The following is a 23,749-nucleotide window of genomic DNA, read 5'->3' as shown; positions in this document are numbered from 1 at the left end:
CCGGCCCGGGGCCTCGGAACCGCAAACCCCCCTCAGCGCGGCGCGGCGGCCTCACCCTGGCCGTCCGCCGCGCGCCCGCCAGGTGCCTGTACACCCCCCGTGTTCCTCCTCCGGAGGGCCGGGGAAGGCTCAGAGCCTCCCCCTGACCAGGGAGCGCCCCTATCCTTTATTGAAACGGTAAATTCATGAAGGGAGACCCCCTTCTTCGGCACATTACTGCACCCAAATACCACACTCCTATTTGAACCCCCAAATCCACAGCAGTCCAAATTCTATGATCTTAAGTAATTCCGTTCCCAGAAAGTCATCCCAACACTAGTGGATCTAGCTGTATGTTCCTGTACTGACGTCACACGACCTATGACCTACTTATCGGTGGCTGCAGAAAATCTGAGCGACCGCGCTATCTTTGAACGCTTGAAGAGAGTGCACGGGGCCGCAGGTGACAAAATATTTACGCGGGGGTTCATTTGTGACATTAATACTAATGTTTTATTGCAGTTTAAAAAAAATCACGATTTTCACCGCACGAGGCCTTTAAAGTAAATTAGTCAAAAACGTTAGCATGTTGCTAAAATATTAGCTAAACTCCAAAATGGCATTAAAAACCTCAGCACATGCCAAGCTACCCAAATGAGTTAGCATAATGCTAATATTACATTTCAATGGCACATTTTTTGAAAATTACTGTAACACATCCCATTAATATTTTTAAAGGTTTGTTGCTAATTTACTTGAATTAAGTAAATTAGTGATAAAAGAGCCTCAGGTTGCAGACCCCTGACCTAAACCATATATCATACGTTTGGTAGGATAAATAAAGGCTTCTAGCTTCATGAGTGTCATGAGCTGCGACTTTAAAAGCACAGAAAACACATGAGATGTTCGTGGAGAGAACAAAGACATCCACATTTAAAGACAGGAAGACACACTGGAGATTCATACTGTACACCCAGACGCTGGCGGTCCTGCTGGATCATAAACAGTAACATTAGCATACCTAATGCTAGCTTAATGAGATGCACACAGACATGGAAAAGAACGGACAGAAGACTGCTGTGAAATCCACTCTTGAAATCCAGTCTCTCCTCTCACTCGCGCACACACCTGAGCACTCACCTGCAAGGCGATGGCCGTGTTGTTCTGGGAGGGGTGAGCACCCACCAGGCCTTCCTCTTTACGTTTCTTGAATTTCCTAAAGTAGTCCTGTATCAGGAAGGTGGCATAGAACTTCCCCACGGTTACCTCATCATCTGAGTGAACAGACCACACACATGGCTTCCTGTGACGGCAGGTCGCTACACACACGGCGGCCTGGGAGTCAGAAGAGGAGGCTCTTCTCCTCCAGCGCCGCCTTTTGGCTTACAAGGATCACTGATGGGGGGAAAAGTTCATCGAAACCAACCAAACACCCCAGGTCCACATTTTGTGTTGAAACTCAAAGATGTTTTTCAAAACATCTGCCTTAAAGTTTACATCACATAAAAAGTTGATTATTTTTCATCTTTATCGCTGAAGAAAAATCTGAAAAGTCGCTTCCAAATGAAAAAAATGATAAAGAGGACTGTGTAACTGTGTAATTATCTTCATCATGACTTTAATCATTACAAATGTTTCTGTTTATGGTCCCTCTTTATCACTGAGTCTAATCATTTTCATCCAGAAGAACAGAAAATGCTCCAAATTTTTCAGATACTTTTAGCACATGCACACATGCATCATAAATACTACTGTTAAAACTAGGGCTGGGTTAATGAAATCGATGATTTCAGCTTAATAGATCAATAATCGATTCATAAAAATATAAATCGATTTAGCACATAAAGCTAAAGTCTGCTAGCTTGATGCTAACGTTTAATGGAATTTCCCATAGGACGGCTAATGCTAACGCTCAGTCGACCTTAACATACATTTCTGACTAAATAAACATCTTTATAAACTCATAGATATGAATTTTCCAAAGGAAAATATTTTTAAAGTAACTATTTGTGGTCTAAAACATCAGCTATTCACACTAGATTTACACTATATAGTGCGTTCTCCATTTTCTAGTGCTGTCCGAATCTACTCATTTCAAAATCAAGTGCACTAGAAATTTCCCAGAAGTCTTTGCGAAAAACTAGCGTGCATCAAGGCTAACTAGATTAGAAAATATAGACCACAATGCATTGCAGTTGAACAATTTCGAACAACAAAACATGTTTAAATGTAATTTTTGAGTAAAGCGTTCACATTTTCACTATCAGAAGAGAGTGGAGTCATAAATAAATGTCATGAAATGTTCTTATAGACCCTTTTTTTACGTGACGTCAGTGGAGACTCGCTTCCAGTGTCTATTTTTTTTAGGATTTCCATGTAATGTTATAAAATACGTTCGCCCAGAGATTTTTTTTTTTTTTTTTTACTTGGTCGCTCTTATTTTGAAAGCTGAAACTACGTGGTTCAGTACTTGCTCTTAACATTTTCACTGAGCCAAATCATTCTTCTAAAATATCCCGTAAAACAACCAGTAAATTCATCCTGGGAAACTATTAAGATGTGATGCAGCGATGGGCGTCTTTGCTGCAGGTATTGAATGTGACCAACGAGAATTCCTATTGCCTTTTGTGCTTGATCTCACCAAAAAAAACATGCAAATGACATCAGCTAAAATAGAAACCGTCAGAGTCGATATTTTCAGTAAAACATCCAAAATTGAAGGATTATTGTATTTTGATTTGGGAACGATCTCAGAGAGGAAATGAAAATAAAGTTCGGCAGGACATTTATAAAATAAATATTGCACATTTTTCTTTTGAAATTGGTCAGATTATCTTTTACAAATTATGTAAAATTGTGTCAAACAGTGTTCAGCTGTCAGCTTTGCCGTTCTAAATGCGACCACCGGAATTAAATATTTACTTTGTCGCCATTTTGTCTGACGTCACCATGAAAAAGTCTATTGCCGTTAAAATCCAGGGTACTATATAGTCCGGAAGTATATAGCTTTTTAGTAGTTAGCATTTAGGGAGGGAATTTGGACATCGTTTTTTGTTCATACTGTCTTCTTCTTCTGGAATAAGGTGTACTTCTATAGCGCGATCGCCACCTAGTGGCCAAACTGAAACGTCCTCCAGGAGAAGCAGAACAATGTTTACAATGTTGATGATCTGAACATTTTTGTTACTGTATCAGATTAATATAAATATATCCAAATCATATAGTAGATTATTTATGTATTTCTAAACAAATGTGTATAAATGTATAAACTCAAAATTGAATTGAAATAACTGATCGAAAAATTGGAATCAAATCGTTTCTGTAAATTATAATGGATACCCAGCACTAGTTTAAACGTTCTAAGTTGTGCTCATGCTCGATGTAGGCCTTATTGTAAATACTAGCCCTAGAATGATGTTTTATTTGAAGTACGAAAGAGTGTGTGAGAATGGTTCTGAAGCGGGGGTCTGAGTCACTTTGAACAAGCACGCTGGGGACGGAGATCGCACAGGGAGGCAACACTAGTTCCATGCCACCACCCTAAAACAGAACTGCTTCAGAATATTCTGAAGTGCTTCTTTGTTTGGGATACAGAGATATTAAAATGTGAGGAGAGCAAGAAGATAAGAAACAGCTAAAGCAGAGAGAAGAGATGAGAGAGGGAGCGAAGAAACCAGTTTGAGAAACAGAACATGCACTTGCACTGTGGTCTACGCGGCCATGCAAGCCCAGCGCTCAGCACACATAAAGGACTTCCATCCGTCTCCAGAGGACACATAGAGATACGAGACAAGCTGCAGAGGGGGCAACCGGGACAACATCAGCGAAAACAGAAGGATACTGTTCAAAATGTTTGTTTTTTTTAAAGCAGTTGTGTGTTTCTCTGCAGGTTGCTTCCGTTTGCTGATTAAATGAATTCTGTCAACATGCAGTCGGTTCCACTAACCACCAGCAGGGGGCACCACTTGATCCAGCAGCTTCATGCTGGTTCTTTTCCAGATCTTCTTGATGACGGCCCGCAGCTCTTCATTGGCCTGCTCTAGATTACCTGCACCACAGGGAACAAACTCCACTTCATCCATCCCGGCTCCTCATTATCTCTGACACAGAATGATGCTGGATGTGTACCTTCTGTTTTGATTTTCAGGGCTGTGCGCACCAGTGCAAACAAAGTGGCGTTAAACATGACCGTGCCGTCGCTGTTCAGAGGCATGTTCATGGCTACGAGCCTCTAAATGAGAGAACAGACTTTTAACATGACAATCTGCGCTTGAGAAAGACCACAGAGAAGCAAAAGGAGACCTTGCAGGCCACTCTGTGAGGACACAGTTTGCCAAAACCAAGAGGAGGCTGGATCCGGCGGAGAAGGGTCACGACATCCAGATGTTTGATTCTGCCTCTGCGCAGAAAAAAAAAACAGATTTAGGAAAAGAAGCCACACAAAAACTGCTCATAGAGCAATAGAAGAAAAACGTTTACTTTGCCTCAGGATCATATTCAGACCAAATTCGTTTGAATTCGTCAAGGTGGTGAGGACCGAGGATGGACCAATCACGCGTCAGATAGTCAAAGTTGTCCATAATGACGGCAACAAACAAGTTGATGATCTGGAAAATCACAAAGAAAATTACTTCATTATCTTTGTTACGTCCTGCTGCCCCTTTATCCAGGTGTGTCCGCCTGCTCACCTGGAGGTGTGGCGAGAGGAGGCCACACCAAGACAGGCAAGGCTGGCTTTGTTTTGTTCTCTTTTACCCTTTTTTTGTCCTCAGTAGTCTTACACTGCTGGGTTTTGTTATTTTAGTTTGGGGTTGGTAGTCTTGATTTGCTGGCTTTGTTAATTTGTTTTCTTTAGGTAGTTTTGGTTAGGCAGCCTTTAGCAGGAGCTGCTGACTCCGACGGTCGACATGTCTCCGTCAGCAACGATCTTTTGGACGTAATTTTCTTAAATAAGACGACATTTTTGTAGAACAACATCCATGAATATTTATATAAATCAAAATATTTCCTTAATGATTTTAAATCAGGATTTTCACAGGTTTCAAACCAGCTCATAAAGTTCTGTCTTCATGGTTCCCCGGCACCCCAAAGTGTCCTGAATCAGTCTGTTTTCCCCACAGACCACCAGAGGGAGCCATCGCCTGATTTCTAATCTCTCCAGAGCCTCATCTTCACTCCATTTCCCATAAGCCTCTGCCTGCTGTTCCCAGACCTCACCAGCTGTCCCTCATTTCAAGCAATCACTACAAACATTTATAAGGAGGCTTCAAGCTGTGCTCAGGTGCAAAGTCTTGATCTGGTTTATTCCTCCAATTCTGAGCATTACCGCCTTCAGCCCTGTTCCTGTTTAAGCCTGCGTCGACCCCAGCCTGTCTTTTGACCACCGATCTGCCTCAGCCTGTGACAAACTCTTTGCCGTTCCTGACCTCTGCCAAGATCACCACGTCTAACCCAAGCTCCTTAAATAAAGACTGCATATGGATCCATCTGTTTCTGACTCGCTGTTACACAGAGAACGCCTCTTTAAGGAGATCGGGAGTCTGCAAACTTTGAGCCTAAAAATTCCATTTGGTTCAGTTTCTGACAGACCAAAACTCAGTGAGAGATAAAAAATCCCACATAAAAAATACACTTTATGTTTTTGTGGCCATTTAGCCATTTATTTATACAATTAAATATTTCTAATTACTGAATTAAAATAGTGTTTACAGCAGTATATACAAATTCCTTTCAAAATAAAATGCAAACTCTATCAAATAAGATTTTCCTGCTGCAGCAGATTTACTTTTATTTTACTTATTTATCTATTTAAAATGTAGTAAAGTCAAACATGACATTTTCTATTATGACTCATTAACATTAAAAATGTTGCCTTTGAAAAGCAACTAGACACATTGTGCAACAAAAGATTAGAATCTGTGCTTTTAGATCGCTCTAATACCATTTTCCTTTGTTGTCAAACATGTTAAAATGTAAAAAATAAATAAAATCTAGCTCAACCAAAATTATAACTCCATTATTTATTTAAGTTTCTAGCTTTTGTTTATTCATAACCAAAAAAGCCACAAGTGAAGGTTTAAATAAATGAGCTTGATAAACATCAAACTCTTAGTTTGAGAAGAATTTAACGTTTGGTTGTGAATGACTAAAATATTCTTTACATTTCTGTATAACAAAACACAAACTGAATACATTTTGGGGATTCATAATGATGAATCTGTTTCTGGACACCATCCAATGTTCATTTTTGTCTGCAGTAGTCAATCAAACTCTGTCCTTTTGTCAGTGGTGTTAGTTTATTTAGAGCCGGGAATCAATCAAAAAAAAAAAATTAACTAATTAATCGAAAACCTGGGGAAAAATTAATCGCCCTATTTTTTTTTTTTTTAAGCCGACCACTTATCTGTGAATAACCACAAAGCAAATTTTACTCACAACATTGTACATTTAGCACATTTATTTTTAATTAAGGCTGCAAATTAATTAAAAGAATATATTATATTAATAACACTTTTGTGTTGTGATTAATCACGATTTGTCACAATGTTTTGCTGGTTAAATTTGATGAGACTTCAGACAATAAAAAAGAAGGAAAAAATTCTCTGTTTTTGTTAAAAGCTGCATATTGTCGTGAAATTTACCTGGTAAAACATTGGGATCAATAGTGATCAATCACAACGCAGAAGTGTGAATAATCAGATTTGGTTGGCAAATACCATAAATAAAACAAAAAATTATTGCGATTAATCGCAATTAATTTTTCAAAGGTTTGCGATTAACTAGTTAATTTTTTTTAATCGACTCCCGGCCCTAGTTTTAACACACACTGTGGGAGACTGCAGCAAAAAGACCACTGCTCCGCGTGGTGGGATTAATTTGAGTTAATTAACTATTTTAATCACGCGCGTTAACATTTAAATATCTATTATCCTGTGCTTGGCTTACAGCTTCAGCTGCAGGTTTAAGAAAAGTCTGCAAAGGTTTCATGCTTGCGTACTAAGAATGCACAGAGCATGTAGAAGGTGATGAAGTAGACGATTGCGAATCCACTGCCGCAGGTCATCTCCTCTCCGGGGTTGTAGTCGGACTCCGGGTCACAGAGCTTTCCAGGCATACAGGCCAACATGATGTCCTGCCACGCCTCACCTGTGGCACACCTGGACATCAGACATAGTGGGTCAAATTTATATAAACCAGGAAGAACTATATTAAAAGAATTCTGTTGATTCACTGACCTGAATAGCAGGAGGACAGCTTGAGGAAACGTTTGGAAGTTGTTATTTCGGTTGATCTGTGTCCCGTCCACCATGGCGATCTTTCCAAACACCTGAACCAGAGCAAACTTCCACTTTCAGTTCAACTAAATTGATGCATGAAAACGTGTTCTGCCATGTTGGTTTACCGACCTGCATGCCGATGACGGCGTAGATGAAGAACAGCATGGCGATCAGGAGCGCGACATACGGCAAAGCCTTGAATAGAAAATAACTTCAATTAGTAAGTTAAATTAGGCTATTGTGGAGTTTAGCTAATATTTCAGCTGCATGCTAGCTATTTTGCTAGTTTAGAACTACTTTTAGTTTTTTAAGCTAATTTGGAGTTTAGCTAATATTTCTGTTACATGTTAGCTCTTTTTTGGCTAATTAAGGCTTTTTGTTGTATAGGCAAATTTGGAGTTTAGCTAACATCTCAGTTACATGCTAGCTATTTTGGCTAATTTAGGATTTTTTCAGTTTTTTAGGCTAATTTGGAATTTAGCTAATATTTAAGCTACATGCTAGCTGTTTTGGCTAATTAAGCATTTTTTGTTGTTTAGGCAAATTTAGTGTTTAGCTAATATTTCAGCTACATGCTAGCTATTTTCTTAAGTTAGGACTTTTTTGATGTTTAGGCTAATTTGGAGTTTAGCTAATATTTCAATAACATGCTAGCTATTTTGGCTAATATAGGATTTTTTCAGTTTTTTAGGCTAATTTCGAATTTAGCCAATATTTCAACTACATGCTAGCTGTTTTGGCTAATTTAGGATTTTTTCACTTTTTTAGGTTAATTTGAAGCTTAGCTAATATTTCAGCTGGATGATAGCTATTTTGCTAATTTAGAATTGTTTTTATTTTTCATCATAATTTAGGAGTTTACCTATTATTTCAGCTACATGCTAGCTATTTTGGCTAGCTTAGGCTTTTGCTCAAGCTAATTTGGCATTTAATTAATATTTCAACTGTCTATCAGCTTCAACAATTTCAGTTATCAATTTCAGTGTTTTTAGCTATCAATTTCATCATATTCAGCTATTTTCACTAGCATCTTCAGCAACCAAATTCAGCGTACAGCTTAATGATGGTTAAGATGTGTGCTTAACATCCACTTTCTGCATGAGCCGATTAGTCGTCCAATCGGAAAAAATAATTTGTGATTAGTCGACTGCTAAAATAATCGGTTGTGCCAGCACTGCTTTAGTGCTTCTTTTAGCAGCAAAGTCTATATAAGGAAGTTCTCCTCACCTGAAAGGACTTAATGAATGTCCACAGTAGGGTGCGAATCCCCTCCCCTCTGCTGAGGAGCTTGACCAACCGCATCACTCGAAAGAGACGGAAGAAAGTGATGGAGATGCGAGCACTGTCCTCGGTGTTCTGCAGAGAAACGGGACTTTCTCAGAAGAGTTTTCGGGAGCCGCAGCTTTCCCAGTGAACGCAGAGCGCCTGACTGTGCTTTGCAGGATGAATCGATTCCAGACCAGAAACATATGAGCTGAAACAAGCAGCGTCAATGCAGAATCTCTTTTTAGATCATGAATTCAAGATTGTGTAATTTTTGACAATAGGAGTGCAGTTGCAGCTGGTATGTTTCCGGATCTGCATCCAAAGCAGCGTCAGGTTTCCTGCCTCCTTACAGACCTACAGGGGAGGAAGCAAGGAGGCGAGCATGCTGGAAGAAAACCTCGCCATACTTGTTAGGACACTTCTGCACAAGCATGGCACCCTCATTCCAGAGTCACTGCATGCGGAGTCACAGTGGGACCGACCCAAACGGGTCGAACAGGAGGTTGGCAGGTCGGAGCTGGGTGAGCCAGTCCCATGGCGGGGGTCATCCGCGGCTCACCGCTCCACCAGAGACCATGTGGCGGTGTCAGCAGAGCAAACGTGAAGAGCGGCTTACGACCGCTCCCGCCTCACAGGACACAAGCGTCACGTTTGAGTGACACACTCGTCTTCAGAAAAAAACTCCAAACACTGAGGAAAATGAAAGGCAAATGCTCTACAGAGATATGCAAACGAAGAAACCAAACGCATGAGAAGAACGTCAAAAGAAACACAGCAAATAGAAACTTTAATATGACAACATAAAAAATGGAAATAAGCCTTAGATCTTAAAGGATGAAGAACAAAACAAGGAAATGCAAATTCAAACATGGCATGGCCCTGACATGTGGGGCAGGGGGGGGATAGGATCTTACCCCCATCTCATCCACCTGAGGAGTTTCTGTTGGCTTTAAAATCAAAGACCTGTATTAATGACTTTGTTTTTGTATTCTGGAACTCTTTAACACACAACACCAGCACAGGCCAGTCCAGACGCAGACACAACAGTCACTAACCGACGAGACAAAAACGTCCTAAAGACAGACTTTACCATACGTAACGTACGGACAGATCAAGATAACTGAAACCACACCAGTTTACGGCGTCTACACATGATCAGAAGGTCAGACTGACAATACAACATGAAGAGGCTAAATCCACATGTAAGACACAACTTTATCACTCCCCCTGTGTGCTGGTGGCTACTTAGATGATCCGATGGATTTAGATGGTGAGATGTTTGGTAATTTTAAACAATATTAATGAGAAGTACAATGACTGGCAGAACCGATATGGTAAAACCACGGCTTGTAGAGATCCTCCATTCTTGGAGTTTTTATATGGCAACAACACTTTTAAAACATTTGGTTTGAATGGACAAGTAGTTATAAAATATTTATTGCTCAGGTAAACTTTAAGGTTATTTAACCCTTTGACACTGGTGACGCTCAAATAACATAATGAAACTTTTCAACTGCTAATACCATAGGTGCCCAATCGTGACAGCCGCAGAGTGTTTAGTTAAAAACCATTAACTGTTTCAAATTGATTCTCTATGGCAATGGTTTCATACTCAATCACACAGGGGGCCAAAATCCAAAAGGTTGAACAGGATAAACATTTAATGAACACTAAAACTACATTTTTACAACTTTAAAACTGGAACTTTTAACCTAATTATGAACTAGATATATAGCATTACCTGTGATAATGCTAGTGTGAATGCTGTAAGATGAATTTGGCCACTGAAGATGCTGAAATTGATAGCTAAAAAAGCTGAAGCTGATAGCTGAAAACGCTGAAGCTAATAGCTAAATAAACACTGAAGTTGATAGCCAGCTAAAATTTTAGCTAAATGTCAAATTAACCTAAAAAACAAAACAAAAATAAATAAACTTAGGTTAGCCAAAACAGCTAGCATGTTACTGAAGAAATAGCTAAACTTCAAATTAGCCTAAGAAACAGAAAAAGCCTAAATTAGCCAAAACAGCTAACATGTAGCTGCAATATTAGCTTAACTACAAAATAGCCTAAAAATGCCAAAAATCTTCCATAAAGCTAGCAGAGTGCTCATTTTTAAAACTTCAAAACCGTGAATTTTTAGGACAGTTATGAATAATAAAAAGGCAGGAATATTGCTCCAGAATAAATCAAGTTAAACCTTAAATAATAAAAAAATATTTTATCCTCTATAAAAATATACTTTGTCAAAATTATACAAGTTAAAAATAAGCACAAGATAACATCAGGACATGTGCTCTATGGTGTTCCAAAACTATACTTTGGTAATATACATTTGGTCTCCGGGTGGCGCTGTCAGTACTTTCTTTCCCTGCGGCTATGGGTAAAATAATCCACAAGCGAGTCACCTCTGGGCATTTTTTTGTGTTAGAAAACCCCAAGAGCCTTCATCGTCACTTCCGATGCTTTTAGCTGCCTTTTTTTTTTTTTTTTTTTTAGCTAGTCAGGATGGAGCGACAGCGGTGAACGGATAAATTCAAAGTCCAGCTCCACGTCTCTCATTGGGATCCCGGTTTGCTGTTTTCATTGAAAGAACGTTTGAATTAAAATGGACAGTAAGACTTTGCTCTTAAAGGTTTCAAAGGCAAATATAACTTACTTTTTATTCTTACTAATGTGTATTACCTTAATAAATACAAAATCAAAATAAACTAGAAAAGTTGCAGTACTTGGAACTAATGCTACTGTACTTTTTACTAAATGTAGCTGCTGAAGATGCAGAATATTTCTGCTGAAAATGGTGAAGCTGTTTATCGTAATTGCTGAGGAGAGTTGCTGAAAATGCAAAAGATATTTGTAAAATGTTAAATTTGGTAAAAGATTGGGAATTTCGCTAAAGAAGTATGAAAGAGGGGCTGCACGGTGGCGCAGTGGTTAGCGCTCTTGCCTCACAGCGAGAAGGCCCCGGTTCAAATCCCGGCTGGGACCTTTCTGTGTGGAGTTTGCATGTTCTCCCCGTGCATGCGTGGGTTTTCACCGGGGACTCCGGCTTCCTCCCACCGTCCAAAAACATGCTTCATAGGTTAATTGGTGACTCTAAATTGCCCCTAGGTATGCATGTGAGAGTGAATGTGTGTGTGATTGAGGCCCTGTGACAGACTGGCGACCTGTCCAGGGTGTACCCCGCCTTCGCCCTTCAGCAGCCGGGATAGGCTCCAGCACCCCCGCGACCCCGAAAGGGAAGAAGCGGTCAAGAAGATGAATGAATGAAAGTATGAAAGAGCGCTGAAGTTGAAAGATTTTTCCTAAAATGTTGTATTAAAATTGCTTAAAATCCCTAAAACATGCCAATTTTGCAAAAATATTTAGTGTGTTGCTTAAAAATGAGCTAAACTCCAAATTGGCCCAAAAAAACTGTAGTAGATGTCAAATTAGCATAAAAAAAGCTTGCTTGTTACATAAAAACTAGCTAAACTACAAAATAGCCTAAAGTTCAGGAAAACACTAAATTAGTCAAAACTGTTAGCCTTTAGCTAAAATGTTAGCTAAACTCCAAAATATCCTAAGATTCACCAGTAAACTAAATTAGTCAAAAACGTTAGCATGTTACTAAAATATAAGCTAAACACAAAATTCTCAGTAGATGACAAATTAGCTAAAAGCGTTAGCATGTTCCTTAAAGCAAAACTCAAAATTAGCATAAAAAAATCAATTGGATTGCTTAAATAGTAGCTAAACTCCAAAATAGCTTTAGATATTCTCAGACTAAATTAGTCAAACACGTTAGCATGTTGCTAAAATAGAAGCTAACCTCTAAATTAGCCTAAAAAAATCCCAGTAGATAACAAATTAGCCAAAGAACGTTAGCATGTTGCTAAAATATTATGTAATCTGAATATATTTAAATGGTTGCTGCTAATCTATTTAAAAAGTTTAAATTTGAAGGCTTTCTCGTTCATTTCCAATATGGGGCATATTTCGTTCAATATTTCAAAAACTATAACGTTCATGAAAACCAAAAATACAAGCAGTAATGTCCTGAACGAGCTGAATATTTTGATACCAAGATTGCTGAAAAAGTTGAAAGTGTGATTGCTTACTAAGCATTCATACAATAAATTAAACCACTATCTTCATTTTCTCCTTTTATTTCACAACATATTGTATTTGACCCGCTGATTAAGATTCCATTTAGATTTTGGCCCTTTGAGCAAAAACGTTTGGGCACCTCTGGTCAACACGATTAATGCAATACCTGCAGACTCAGCTGGTATTTCGTTGATTGTGTCAACAATCAAAAAATGACAGTAAATCAAAGAACAGAAACGCTGGAGCTCCGGTGTTAAAGGGTTAAGGAAAACATCACTCACACCAAACACATCCACTCATACTTGCTCAGTTTTTTCCATAAGCACTAAATTAAGTCATGACAGCAAGCATTTGTGTCCAGACAAACTCCAGGTGCAAAATATGAAACACAATCAAAAACTCAGATTTAAAAAAAAAAAACTCCAGACAGAAATGGCGTCATTCCAGTCCCTCAGCAAACCGTCAGCATGAGGTGCAGAATGTGCAGAAACAAAAGTAGAATCAGCTGGAGGAGGTTCTTTAGGTAATCCTGGCCACGGATGGAGCATGCCTTCTGCATCGAACGCGCGCAAGACATTCGGATAATGTGGAGCCAGTCCAGACTGCACAGCAATGCAGCAGATCATGCATGCCAGTAGTGCGCTGCAAAAAACCGCCACAGGAGGGCGCTCTCACAGTGTAGTGCAGAGATGTGGATGAATGGCAGGAAAGGAGGAGAACAGAAAGAGAGAAGACAGAAAGAGGCCAGCTGCTGATGCTGGAAGAGAGAATAAAATACTGAAATAGAAATAGGGAGGAAGAGAAGAGTCACTGCAGGAGAGGCCATGCACCTGACTGGAGTCTACACACCTGCGCTACACCTGAGCTCCACTTTGAGCTTTAAGAGCTCACTACAGGAAGACAGAACAGAACACAGACAATCACTCACAGGGACAGAAACACAAGATCATCAAAGAACCTCAGACTCAGCTGCACATGTGCTGCGCCTCCGTGGAGTCGGCTTCTTTTTGTAATCATTTATGGATTTGTTTGGTTTGAGGAAAACAGTCCTAGAATTGAGTTTAGCTTTTCTCTCTGTGTTTCAACTGTTAAAAGGTTTTCTCCAGGTCACGGCATGACTTGATTTCAGCTGTATGCAAACGTGGAGTGGTCTACACAACTTTAAGGAAAGCAAATGAGGACACTTTGAAGTGTCTGTTCAACCCTTTAACAACCCTTTTCCAGAATGTACTGGAATTATCGTGTTAACAGTTGAAAAGTTACAGTATGTTAAAGATTTTGTGTTCAAGGTGTTAAAGGGTTAAAGACCCACTCCAATCATTTCTTGGTCTGTCGTAAAAGTGTTTCCAGTGGTCTTTTAATTATGATTATATTTAGGAAAAACAAAAAACTTTTTCCATTTTTTCTGACAGTTTCTGCAGAACAGCAGGAATTGAGTAAGCCTGCCCTCATTTCCCATCATTCCTTTGTTTACACTCTTTCTAGAGGCTTACAGCCCCTAAAAATCTCAAAGCAACTAGTTGTCTACAAGTAAATACATCAAATTGGACGTGAAAAAAGCTTGTGGCCTGCCAATTGTAGCCGCTGCGTCAAACTGAATTTTTGTCTACGCCTGATTCACTACAATTTCAATAAAAAAAATATTTAGAAATGTAAATTTGCTTTATAAATGTCTTCTGTCATCAGAAAAACGCTACAAGAATATGTTAAAACACCTAAAATTAGGGATGTAACGATTCTGCCACGATTTGATTCAGTTATAAATTTGAATTTTTTTCCTTTTTTTTCTTCTCAACTCAGTGAATTAAAGTTATTTTAAGGCCAAGTATGTTTTCTTTTTGCCCCTTATATGAAACTGTCTGTTTTCCTACTAACAGAAAGGATTCAATACAAACAAACAATTACACATAATACTGAGATGATCCCAAATCCTGTAATACTCGGTTTATGGTGATGGAGAGCTCCGCCCATTCAGCGCAACCCTCCCCCAGCCACTCACGCGCAGCTTACGGAGAAAAAAAAGACAGATCGCTAAAGAGAGTTAAAAAAAAAAAATAAAATAAAAAAAAGTGCACGCTCCCTGGAAGGAGTCCGAAGGAAAACAATCGTGAAACTGCGGTAAATGTAAAGTTACAGAGAACGCAAGAAATCTTGGGTTTGATTGAGTTTGCGTTAATAGTTGCGATCGCAACATCGCAAAATCCTGGCGGGACTGACTTGTATAAAATTTTTAAATCCAAAAGTGTTGCAGGAATTTCCCAGGAGGGGAGCGCAGCTGAACAGCTCGCCACACAAAGGCGTGCGTACACTCACAGCGAGCCTGCATGGAGAAATGTCATCAGCTCTGCATTTTCTCTAAATTTAGGCACAGGCCGAGACAAACTGGTCTTTAAAAATTATCTGCAACGATGAACATGTTGACGAGTTTGAATCGGTTTTTAATCGAAGAATCATTACATCCTTACCCAAAACACTGAAGTCATGAAATCATTGAAGTGGGTCTTTAAGAATCCAGATCAAGAATACTCTCAAAACTATCCCTATAGTTATGTAGAGTTTTCCAAGCTCTGAGCTTCAGGGCCATTCTGTCTGGAGCTTAAGATTGAGAAGAACAGCAAGCAAACAACTAAACAAACAAACAAAAAAGGAACAAATATTAAAGATGAAAGGCATGCTTCACAAATCTGTGACAAACACTGACCGGAGGGGTAGGGACGGGGTGACCGAGAGTCATCTGTGAGAGGTGGCAAATGGAAATGATTGATGACCGTCGCAAAAGTTGCACCATACATGTGGAAAGGACACAGGTGGGGGTATTAAATGACCACTAGACTCATGCCGGGTCCCAAACCTCAAACATCCATCATGCAAATCTATTCAGGATTCAATGAAACACTTTCTGTACAACACACATGCGATGCAGTTCAAACCTTAAGAAAACAGATGAATAAAACTGTAATGTCACCAGAAATACACGATTCACTCACACCTAAAGCACAAACCACACCCATATAAAGACACACATGCATAACAATGACCAACCTGAACAAAAACAATAAAAAAAACACACATTTTTGTCTTTTTTTAAACAAATTCAGCTCAATAAAATTCATGCAGACACACAGTTTCTAACACAACACTGAAGATGTGAAATGCAACTCCTGAAAGACAGCACTGCAGCTCAGACGTGACAGCACTCAGAAGGGGAACGGGTCGGCCTCTGGGGTGAGCCTTACATGCAGAACTTTAACTTCCATCTAAAACACTGTTCTGCAAACTCAACAAGTTGGTAGAAGTAAAGAAGCCATTGTTTATTTTTTATGAAATAAAATGAATACGGTGATCACCTCGTTTAGAGGAAGAGCTGTCAATAAAACGCTCTTCATCAGGAAATATAACAGAAATGTGTATTTCTGTAGGTCAGTAGAACTGCCACAAACGATTATTTTAATAGTCGACTAATCACCGGTTATTTTTCGGATTAGTCGACTAATCGGGTCATGTGCAAAGTGGATTGTAAAGCACACATCTAAAGACAACAAAGATGATAAATGAAGTTTTAATGAATCGTGCAACCTCTTCCTTTATTAGTTTCTTGTATAAAACAAGATTAAACTAGAAAAATTACATTACCTGCAATAATGCTAGTGTGAATGCTTTTTTTAGCAGAAGATGCTGAAGCTTTTGCTGAAACCAGCGACGCAATTTACTTTAATACACATACAAAAGCTATTTGCAAAATGTTAAATTTGCTAAAAATCTGGAAATTTGTTAAATAACTATGAAAGAGCGCTGAAGTTGACCTAGATTTCTTAAAACTTTGTAGTAAAATTGCTTAAAAATCCCTAATACATGCCAAATTTGCAAAAATATTTAGTGTGTTGCTTGAATATGAGCTAAACTCCAAATAAGCCCAGTAAGCTCAGTAGATGTCAAATTACCCCAAAACTAGCTTGTTGCCTACATACTAGCTAAACTCCAAAATAAACTAAATTAGTCAAAAATGTTAGCATGTTGCTAAAATAGAAGCTAAACTCTAAATTAGCCTTAAAAAACCCAGTAGATAAAAAATGAGCCAAAAATGTTAGCATGTTGCTAAAATAGAAGCTAAACTCTAAATTAGCTTTAAAAAAAACCCAGTAGATAAAAAAATAGCCAAAAATGTTAGCATGTTGCTAAAATAGAAGCTAAACTCTAAATTAGCTTTAAAAAAACCCAGTAGATAAAAAAATAGCCAAAAATGTTAGCATGTTGCTAAAACATGAGCTGAAGCCCAAATTAGCATAAAAACCCCAGTAGATGCTAAATTAGCCCTTAAAGCTAGCACATTGCTTAACTAGCTAAACTCCAAAATACCCTAAAATTCATCCATAAACTAAATTAATTAAAAATGTTAGCCTGTCGCTAAAATAGAAGCTAAATTCTAAATTAGCCTAAAAACCCCAGTAGATAGAAAATTAGCCAAAAACGTTAGCATGTAGCTAAAATATTAGCTGAAATATATATTTTTAAATTACTATTAAAGATTAAAACATATCCCATGAATATATTTAACGTTTTGTTGCTAATCTACTTAATTTTTTTTAATTTGGAGACTTTTTCATTCATTTCCTATAAGACATGTTTTGCTCAATATTTTAAAATCGATAAAGTTTATGAATACCAAAAATACAATCCACTATTAAATTAGTCCTCATTTATTTTATTAGTCGATTAGTCGCAGATTAGTCGACTAATCTCAGCAGCCCTCGAGGTCAATCCTTCAGCGGTTTTGTTTGAATCGACTATAGAGGAGTTCCAAAGATAAAGTTGAGATCAACAACAGATTACACACGAGCAACATTGGTTTATCATTGCCATACTTGCCTCTACAAGTTTCTATGGAAACAAAATAAACACAAGTTAAGCGTTAGAGCGGCATGTCTTGAAGCATCCTGCACCCAATCAAACACAGGCCTCACATCACAGAGCGTGAATGAAACCTGTTTATAGGTCACACAGTGAGAGTCACACGTGTAAAGACAGTAGATTAAATAAATCCAAAGTCAAACTGAAGCTTAACAGAGAAAGAGATCCTAGTGATAGATTTTAACATAATATTGGAGGTAAACATTAAAAAGATACTTTCTAAACAGAAAAAAAAAAAAAAACTCTTGACTTGTTATTTGGGTTTTCCTGTCAGGCTTCAGTTTAACTTATAAGACAGAAGAAAGCCGTACTTACATTAACTTCAGTGATAGCAATATCCACCACGCTACCAACAACAATTAAGGCATCAAATGTGTTCCAAGCATCAGCAAAATAGTGCTGTTTGAGAAAAGGCGTGAGAGGGAAAGATGGCAACGAAACACAAAGACGGGATGGAGAGGAGAAGACAAACCAAACGTTTAAATGTGATGAGAGGGAAAAGAGAAGAGGAAATTAAGGATTAGGAAAGATCAGCATTAAAGTTCTGCCATTTAAACCAGTGGAATAAGAGACCAAAGCAGGAAAAGTCCAAAACTCTGGTCACGACAGGAAGTGAGTTTCTCTCTCATGTGGGCTCAGATAAAATAATCCCCCATTTTCCATCCCATGATTCTTCTTCTTCTTCAACCAGTCTCCATCTGGTTTAGACAAAGTGTTGCTTATTTACTGAGTAATATTATGGCTGCTGTAAGAAATTAATTTAAACATTCCTGATCAAAATCTTATTTTTGCATGAATAGATTTTAACAAAGTTCTAAGTAGAGCTTCAAAATGTAAAAATAAGGCGGAGAGCAAAGACGGGACTATAATGAAACTCAGTGGCCCTGTGGTAGAGTGTCCTCCTTGAGACTGGAAGGTTCAAATCCCGTCCGAGTCGTACCAAATGGGCCCCAGTGTCCCATTCTGGGGGTTAAGCCGCCAAATGGTTTCTTAGAGCAGCTGTGTCTGCAGCTCACCCCTCCCCCAGGGGATAGATTAAGTGCAGGAAAACAAATTCCAAACACCTTGAGCGCTTGACAACTAATGGGACTTTGACTTAACTCAGGACAAACCAGAAATGAAAAGGTCCAAAGCAAACACTAGGGGTGTATTCAGACTGGAAACATCTTTTGGTCTGGATCTAGTCCTGGATCTCGCGTTTGGTCCGGCCTTTCAACTGGATATTTCTACTTCAAACTGATCGGTGTGGTCTTAAACAATAGTTTTAAGGATATCTTCAGACTAGGAGAGTCTGTTGGTCTGAATCAAGTCCTGAAGATTGCTTTTGATCTGTATTCAGACTGGAATCTACCGGAGATTTAAACCACTATGGTGCGACAGGACAAAAACACTTGTTTTGGATTAGTATTTTAACCACTGATCGGGTCACTGAAAACGTCAGGTGCCCAAAGCGGAGTTCCTGATTGGCTGCAAGGTAACAAATAAACAGTTGGACGACAATAAAACGACAATCATTCCTTTGTGTTCCTCATCACTTCCTTCATTCGTGATGATCGGCTACGGTGGCCATTTTGGTCCAGTTGTTGAGCACGGATTGCGTTCAGACTGAGGAACCTCAGAACGAACTGGAGCTCAAAAAGATTGAAACCAAGAAATACATCCTTGCAGGTTGTGGTACCGGATCAGGGTCCACTTGGGTGTATTCCGACTGAAAATTTGTACCAAATTATCTGAAAAAACGAACTTTAGTTCACTAAAAGACACCAATGTGTTCATTCTGTGCACTCTAAGTAACGAGTAGCTAATGATCACATCAACATGTGTTTTGGCGAGCTTTATGGGACTGTTTTGGGGCCAAAAACTGTATTTTTTCTTATTTTTGCATTTTAAATCTCTATTTAGAACATGATTTAGGTCCAGCTGTGAAATGCAAATTCCTGCATTTTCTTAACTGATTCTGATCAGGAGTGTACATCACTGATAAAATGGATAAACCAGAGCTGAGAGTTTTCATCAAAGTTATTTGTCATTTCTGTTTCTTAAGTAAATGCAGCCTCCTAACATCCACGTTTCCCTTTAGTAATCAGGTTTTCATCGAGCTCTGCTTCATTCTTCGTCAGCAAGGCAGACATAATGGTTACAATACAAACACAATTTAGATTTATATTTTTATCCATTACCTAAAAAAGTCGATATATTGTCATTTCAGGCAGCAGCACAGTTTGTGCACACACCACAGAGACTCACATCCTGCAGTGACGCTTCATTTACTTACATCGATCTCACTGAGAACGATGTCTACTATGCTGCCAATCACTACCAGGGCGTCGAACACATTCCAGGCATCCCCAAAATATCCCTGAACAAGTTTCAGTGAACGGGTGGAGGGTTAAACGGAATATCAACAGCAAATAAAAGGAATCACTCCAAATATAAAGTTTAAATGAAGTACTTTTCATGTCAGTGATTTCTACTGAAGGGCCCTGAATTACAGCGTGTTTATTTGTACGCTAAATGTAACAAATAAACTATATTCCATTTTGTTAACACTAAAATAATAATAGTGAATAAACAAACACTGCACTCCACACTGTTTTCTTACAAGCATTCTGTCCTTCTTCGGAACACAAAGCTGTCAGCAAATTGAAGGAAAGGAAAACAAAATTTATTCTCAGAAATTAGGATTTAAAGAACCACTAAACATTTAAGGCTAAACTGTTTGTAAATTTTGTTTAGTTTATTTTCTTCATTTTCATAGCAAACAATAAAAAATGTCATAATACTGAAAAATAAAGGGGACAGAAAGATGAAAACTTGTTGTCTCTGCCACTTTTAACTAAATCAAATACTGTAACTAGGACTGGGAATCGATTAAAAAAAATAATTAATTAATCGCAAACCTGGAAAAAATTAATCGCGATTAATCGTTTTTTTTTCTTTTATTCTCAGTATTTGCAGACCACTTATTATAATCACAATATGAAATTACACACAAAACTCTACATTTAGAACATTTATCTTTAATTACTGCAGTCAATAAAAAAATCTAATTAATCACACTTTTATGTTGGGATTAATCACGATTAATCGCAATGTTTTACCAGGTAAAATTTATTTGTATAATTTGTCACCGGACCATAGATCAGATAATCGCATTTTTTGTGAAAAAGTGATCTAAACCACAAAAATAGCAAGAATAGAGTACTAAAAACTGATTAAATATTTATTACTTTTGTAAGTGACCGTGAGATAAGTAGGATAATACCTAAAGAGAGATTTAAAGCACACTGTAGAAGAGTTAAAGCAAAGGACTGTTTCTTCAATTAATTACAAATATTAACGAGTTAATTCTTTTTCATTAATCGTGTATGTTAACTTTCACAGCCCTAATTGTAACATAAACAGGTCAACCGGGTGGCGAAAGCGACAAAAACAGCCAAAAAAACAAAAACAAACAACAAAAATCAACAAAAAAATAAACAAAATACCTCTGAATTTATTTATTTAACCCGTTCCAACCACATTAGAATTCATATAGTGTGAGCATTTATTTTTTTCACAGTTTCTTTAAATGTAATGATTGAACTGAATTTTATGATTTTTTTAAAGATTATTCTATAATCTAAAACCATTTTTCATGGTTTTGAATATTTCATGTCCTTTTATGTCCTTTTAGCAGAATGAGAGGAATGCTGCTCTCTAGTGACAGCTGATGTGAACTGCAACCACGACCTTCAAACGTGATAAATAAAGTTTAGCTACAAGGACAAGAATGTTAACAATCATTAACCTGATGAGGTTAATGATTGTTCCGGTTGAGTCTGGGTCAGAACTGCCTCTTTGTGAGGATTCGGAGTGGAATTGAAGTTGAATGAAAACGTGTCCTGAGGAGATACTCACCCTGGGTTTGAAAGCGATGAGCTTCAGAAACATTTCCACAGTGAATACAGCAGTGAAGACCATGTTGAGAATATCCATTACATAGTTAAAAAGTGCTGACTGGCCATAGTGCTGCAAGAGAAGGTGATGGAAGATAAAAGAATAAAGGTCAGCAAGGTGAAAGACACATGGGAAAAAAACACGTTTATAACAGCAACTTAAATTAGGAATGATGACAGAAGTCACAAATTAGACTTCCAACCAATCAGACGTGCGATCAGGTGACGCAGTGCCTCACCTGCCATCATTAGATGTTTACTAATGATAAAATAAACGTATCATCTAACTTTTAATCTTGTATATTTGCAATTTTTTTTTCTCGCAAATGTCTTAAATTTGCAAGAAAAAAACATGCAAATTTACAACATTTAAAGCTGTAAATTTACGACTTAAATCTCAAACATTTACGAGATTAAAAGTCGTAAATTTACGACTTTTAATCTCGTAAATTTACAAGTTTTTTTCTCGCAAATTTACGACTTTAAATCTTGTAGATTTACGACTTTAAATCTCAAACATTTACGAGATTTAAAGTAAAAAATTTACAGCTTTAAATCTTGTAAATTTACATCTTTTTCTCGCAAATTTACAACTATAAATCTCGTAAATTTACGACTTTAGATCTCAAACATTTACAAGACTAAAAATCATACATTTACAGCTTTAAATCTTGTAAATTTACATGTTTTTTTTCTCCCAAATTTACGACTTTAAATCTCAAACATTTACGAGATTTGAAGTCGTAAATTTAAAGCTTTAAATCTTGAAAATTTACATGTTGTTTTCTTGCAAATTTACAACTATAAATCTCGTAAATTTACGACTTGAAATCTCAAACATTTACGAGACTAAAAGTCATAAATTTACAGCTTTAAAACTTGTAAATTTACGTTTTTTTTCTCCAAGATTTACGACTTTAAATCTCAAACATTTACGAGATTTAAAGTTGTAAATTTACAGCTTTAAATCATGAAAATTTACACGTTGTTTTTTTTTTGCAAATTTACAACTATAAATCTCATAAATTTACGACTTTAAATCTCTAACCTTTACTAGACTTAAAGTCGTAAATTTACAGCTTTAAATCTTGTAAATGTGCATGTTTTTTCCTCCCAAATTTACGACTTTAAATCTCAAACATTTACGAAATTTAAAGTCGTAATTTTACATCTTTAAATCTCGTAAATTTACATGTTCTTTTCTCGAAAATTTAAGACGTTAAATCTCAAACATTTTACGAGAATTAAAGTCATAAAGTTACGACTTTAAATCTCGTAAATTTACGACTTTTAATCTCGTAAAGAAATTTATAGTGGTAAATTTACGAAATTTAAAGTCGTAAATTTACTGTATTATTAGTCGTAAATGTACGACTTTGAATTTTGTAAATTTAAATGTTTTGTCTCGCAAATTTACCACTATAAATCTTGTAAATTTACAACTTTAAATCTCAAATATTTACCAGATTAAAAGTCATAAATGTACAAGACAAAAAGTCATACATTTAGCTTATGACTTTTAAAGTCATAAAGTTACGACTTTATTCTGGTAATTTAGCAGTTAAGACTTTCTTCTCATGAATTTACAAGATTAAAAGTCATAATTTAAAAAAACATTTTTTTGTTTATAAAGTGGCCCTAATACTCCGTCGTACTCATGAAAGTAATAAACGGATTCAGTCTTTGGCTGGCCAGCCATGTCATCTAATATGTGATATAAATGCAATTTATATGTATGACTATAATTTAAAGAATTTTTATTCTCAAAATTGATGTAGTTCGTATATTTTCTGTTCAATTACAGGTAGGGATGTCCCGATCAGTTTTTTGGGGCCCGATCTGATTCCGAGTCATTCAATTTTGCGAGTCCTGATCCGATACTTTCATAACACAATTAAAACATAACAAATATTTAAAAACAAATTTGAGTTGTCCCTTATTTATATTTCAGGAAACCATCTACAGTGTTATGCAATGCTGAGATATGAAACATCAGAAGTTGGTAAATATATTGGGTTCAGATGTTCGTAAATCTGACCACAAACCTCACAGCACGTTACTGCAACCAGCAGTAAATACAATCACACTGGACATTTCTAAAGCTGGTACTTTGCTAAAAGTGTGAAAATATGGAATTTTTAAAGATAATTTCCAACTCAAAGCCCGATTTCCATTGAATGATACCAGCTGACGCGTTGGAGTCTTGTCATTGGTTTCTGAGGAGCACAATGTTAGCTCTCTCCTGAAGGTCACGGTTAAAAAGTCACATCAGTTAAAGAGTTACGCCTCGTT

The 23,749-nt window shown here is 37.4% G+C and overlaps 1 protein-coding gene across 5 annotated transcripts in view; it reads right to left on the bottom strand.

The window, feature by feature from the left end:
- The window catches only part of cacna1da (calcium channel, voltage-dependent, L type, alpha 1D subunit, a), a 103,203-nt gene that overhangs the window by 15,413 nt on the left and 64,041 nt on the right, over nt 1–23,749 (bottom strand). For all 5 annotated transcript variants that reach the window (XM_024269258.2, XM_036212092.1, XM_024269259.2 and 2 more), the window contains 11 exons: nt 21,420–21,530; nt 17,835–17,918; nt 8,484–8,612; nt 7,386–7,451; nt 7,215–7,306; nt 6,977–7,136; nt 4,459–4,586; nt 4,282–4,378; nt 4,108–4,210; nt 3,926–4,027; nt 1,120–1,253 (listed from right to left, as the gene is read on the bottom strand). In XM_024269258.2, coding sequence (XP_024125026.1) covers nt 1,120–1,253; nt 3,926–4,027; nt 4,108–4,210; nt 4,282–4,378; nt 4,459–4,586; nt 6,977–7,136; nt 7,215–7,306; nt 7,386–7,451; nt 8,484–8,612; nt 17,835–17,918; nt 21,420–21,530 — 1,206 coding nt within the window. The remainder of the gene's footprint in view (nt 1–1,119; nt 1,254–3,925; nt 4,028–4,107; nt 4,211–4,281; nt 4,379–4,458; nt 4,587–6,976; nt 7,137–7,214; nt 7,307–7,385; nt 7,452–8,483; nt 8,613–17,834; nt 17,919–21,419; nt 21,531–23,749) is intronic.

Source organism: Oryzias melastigma, linkage group LG5 (assembly GCF_002922805.2).
Source record: "Oryzias melastigma strain HK-1 linkage group LG5, ASM292280v2, whole genome shotgun sequence".
NCBI lineage: Eukaryota > Metazoa > Chordata > Actinopteri > Beloniformes > Adrianichthyidae > Oryzias > Oryzias melastigma.
The sequence above is the reverse complement of the archived record's forward strand: the minus strand, read 5'-3'. Positions and strand labels throughout refer to the sequence as shown.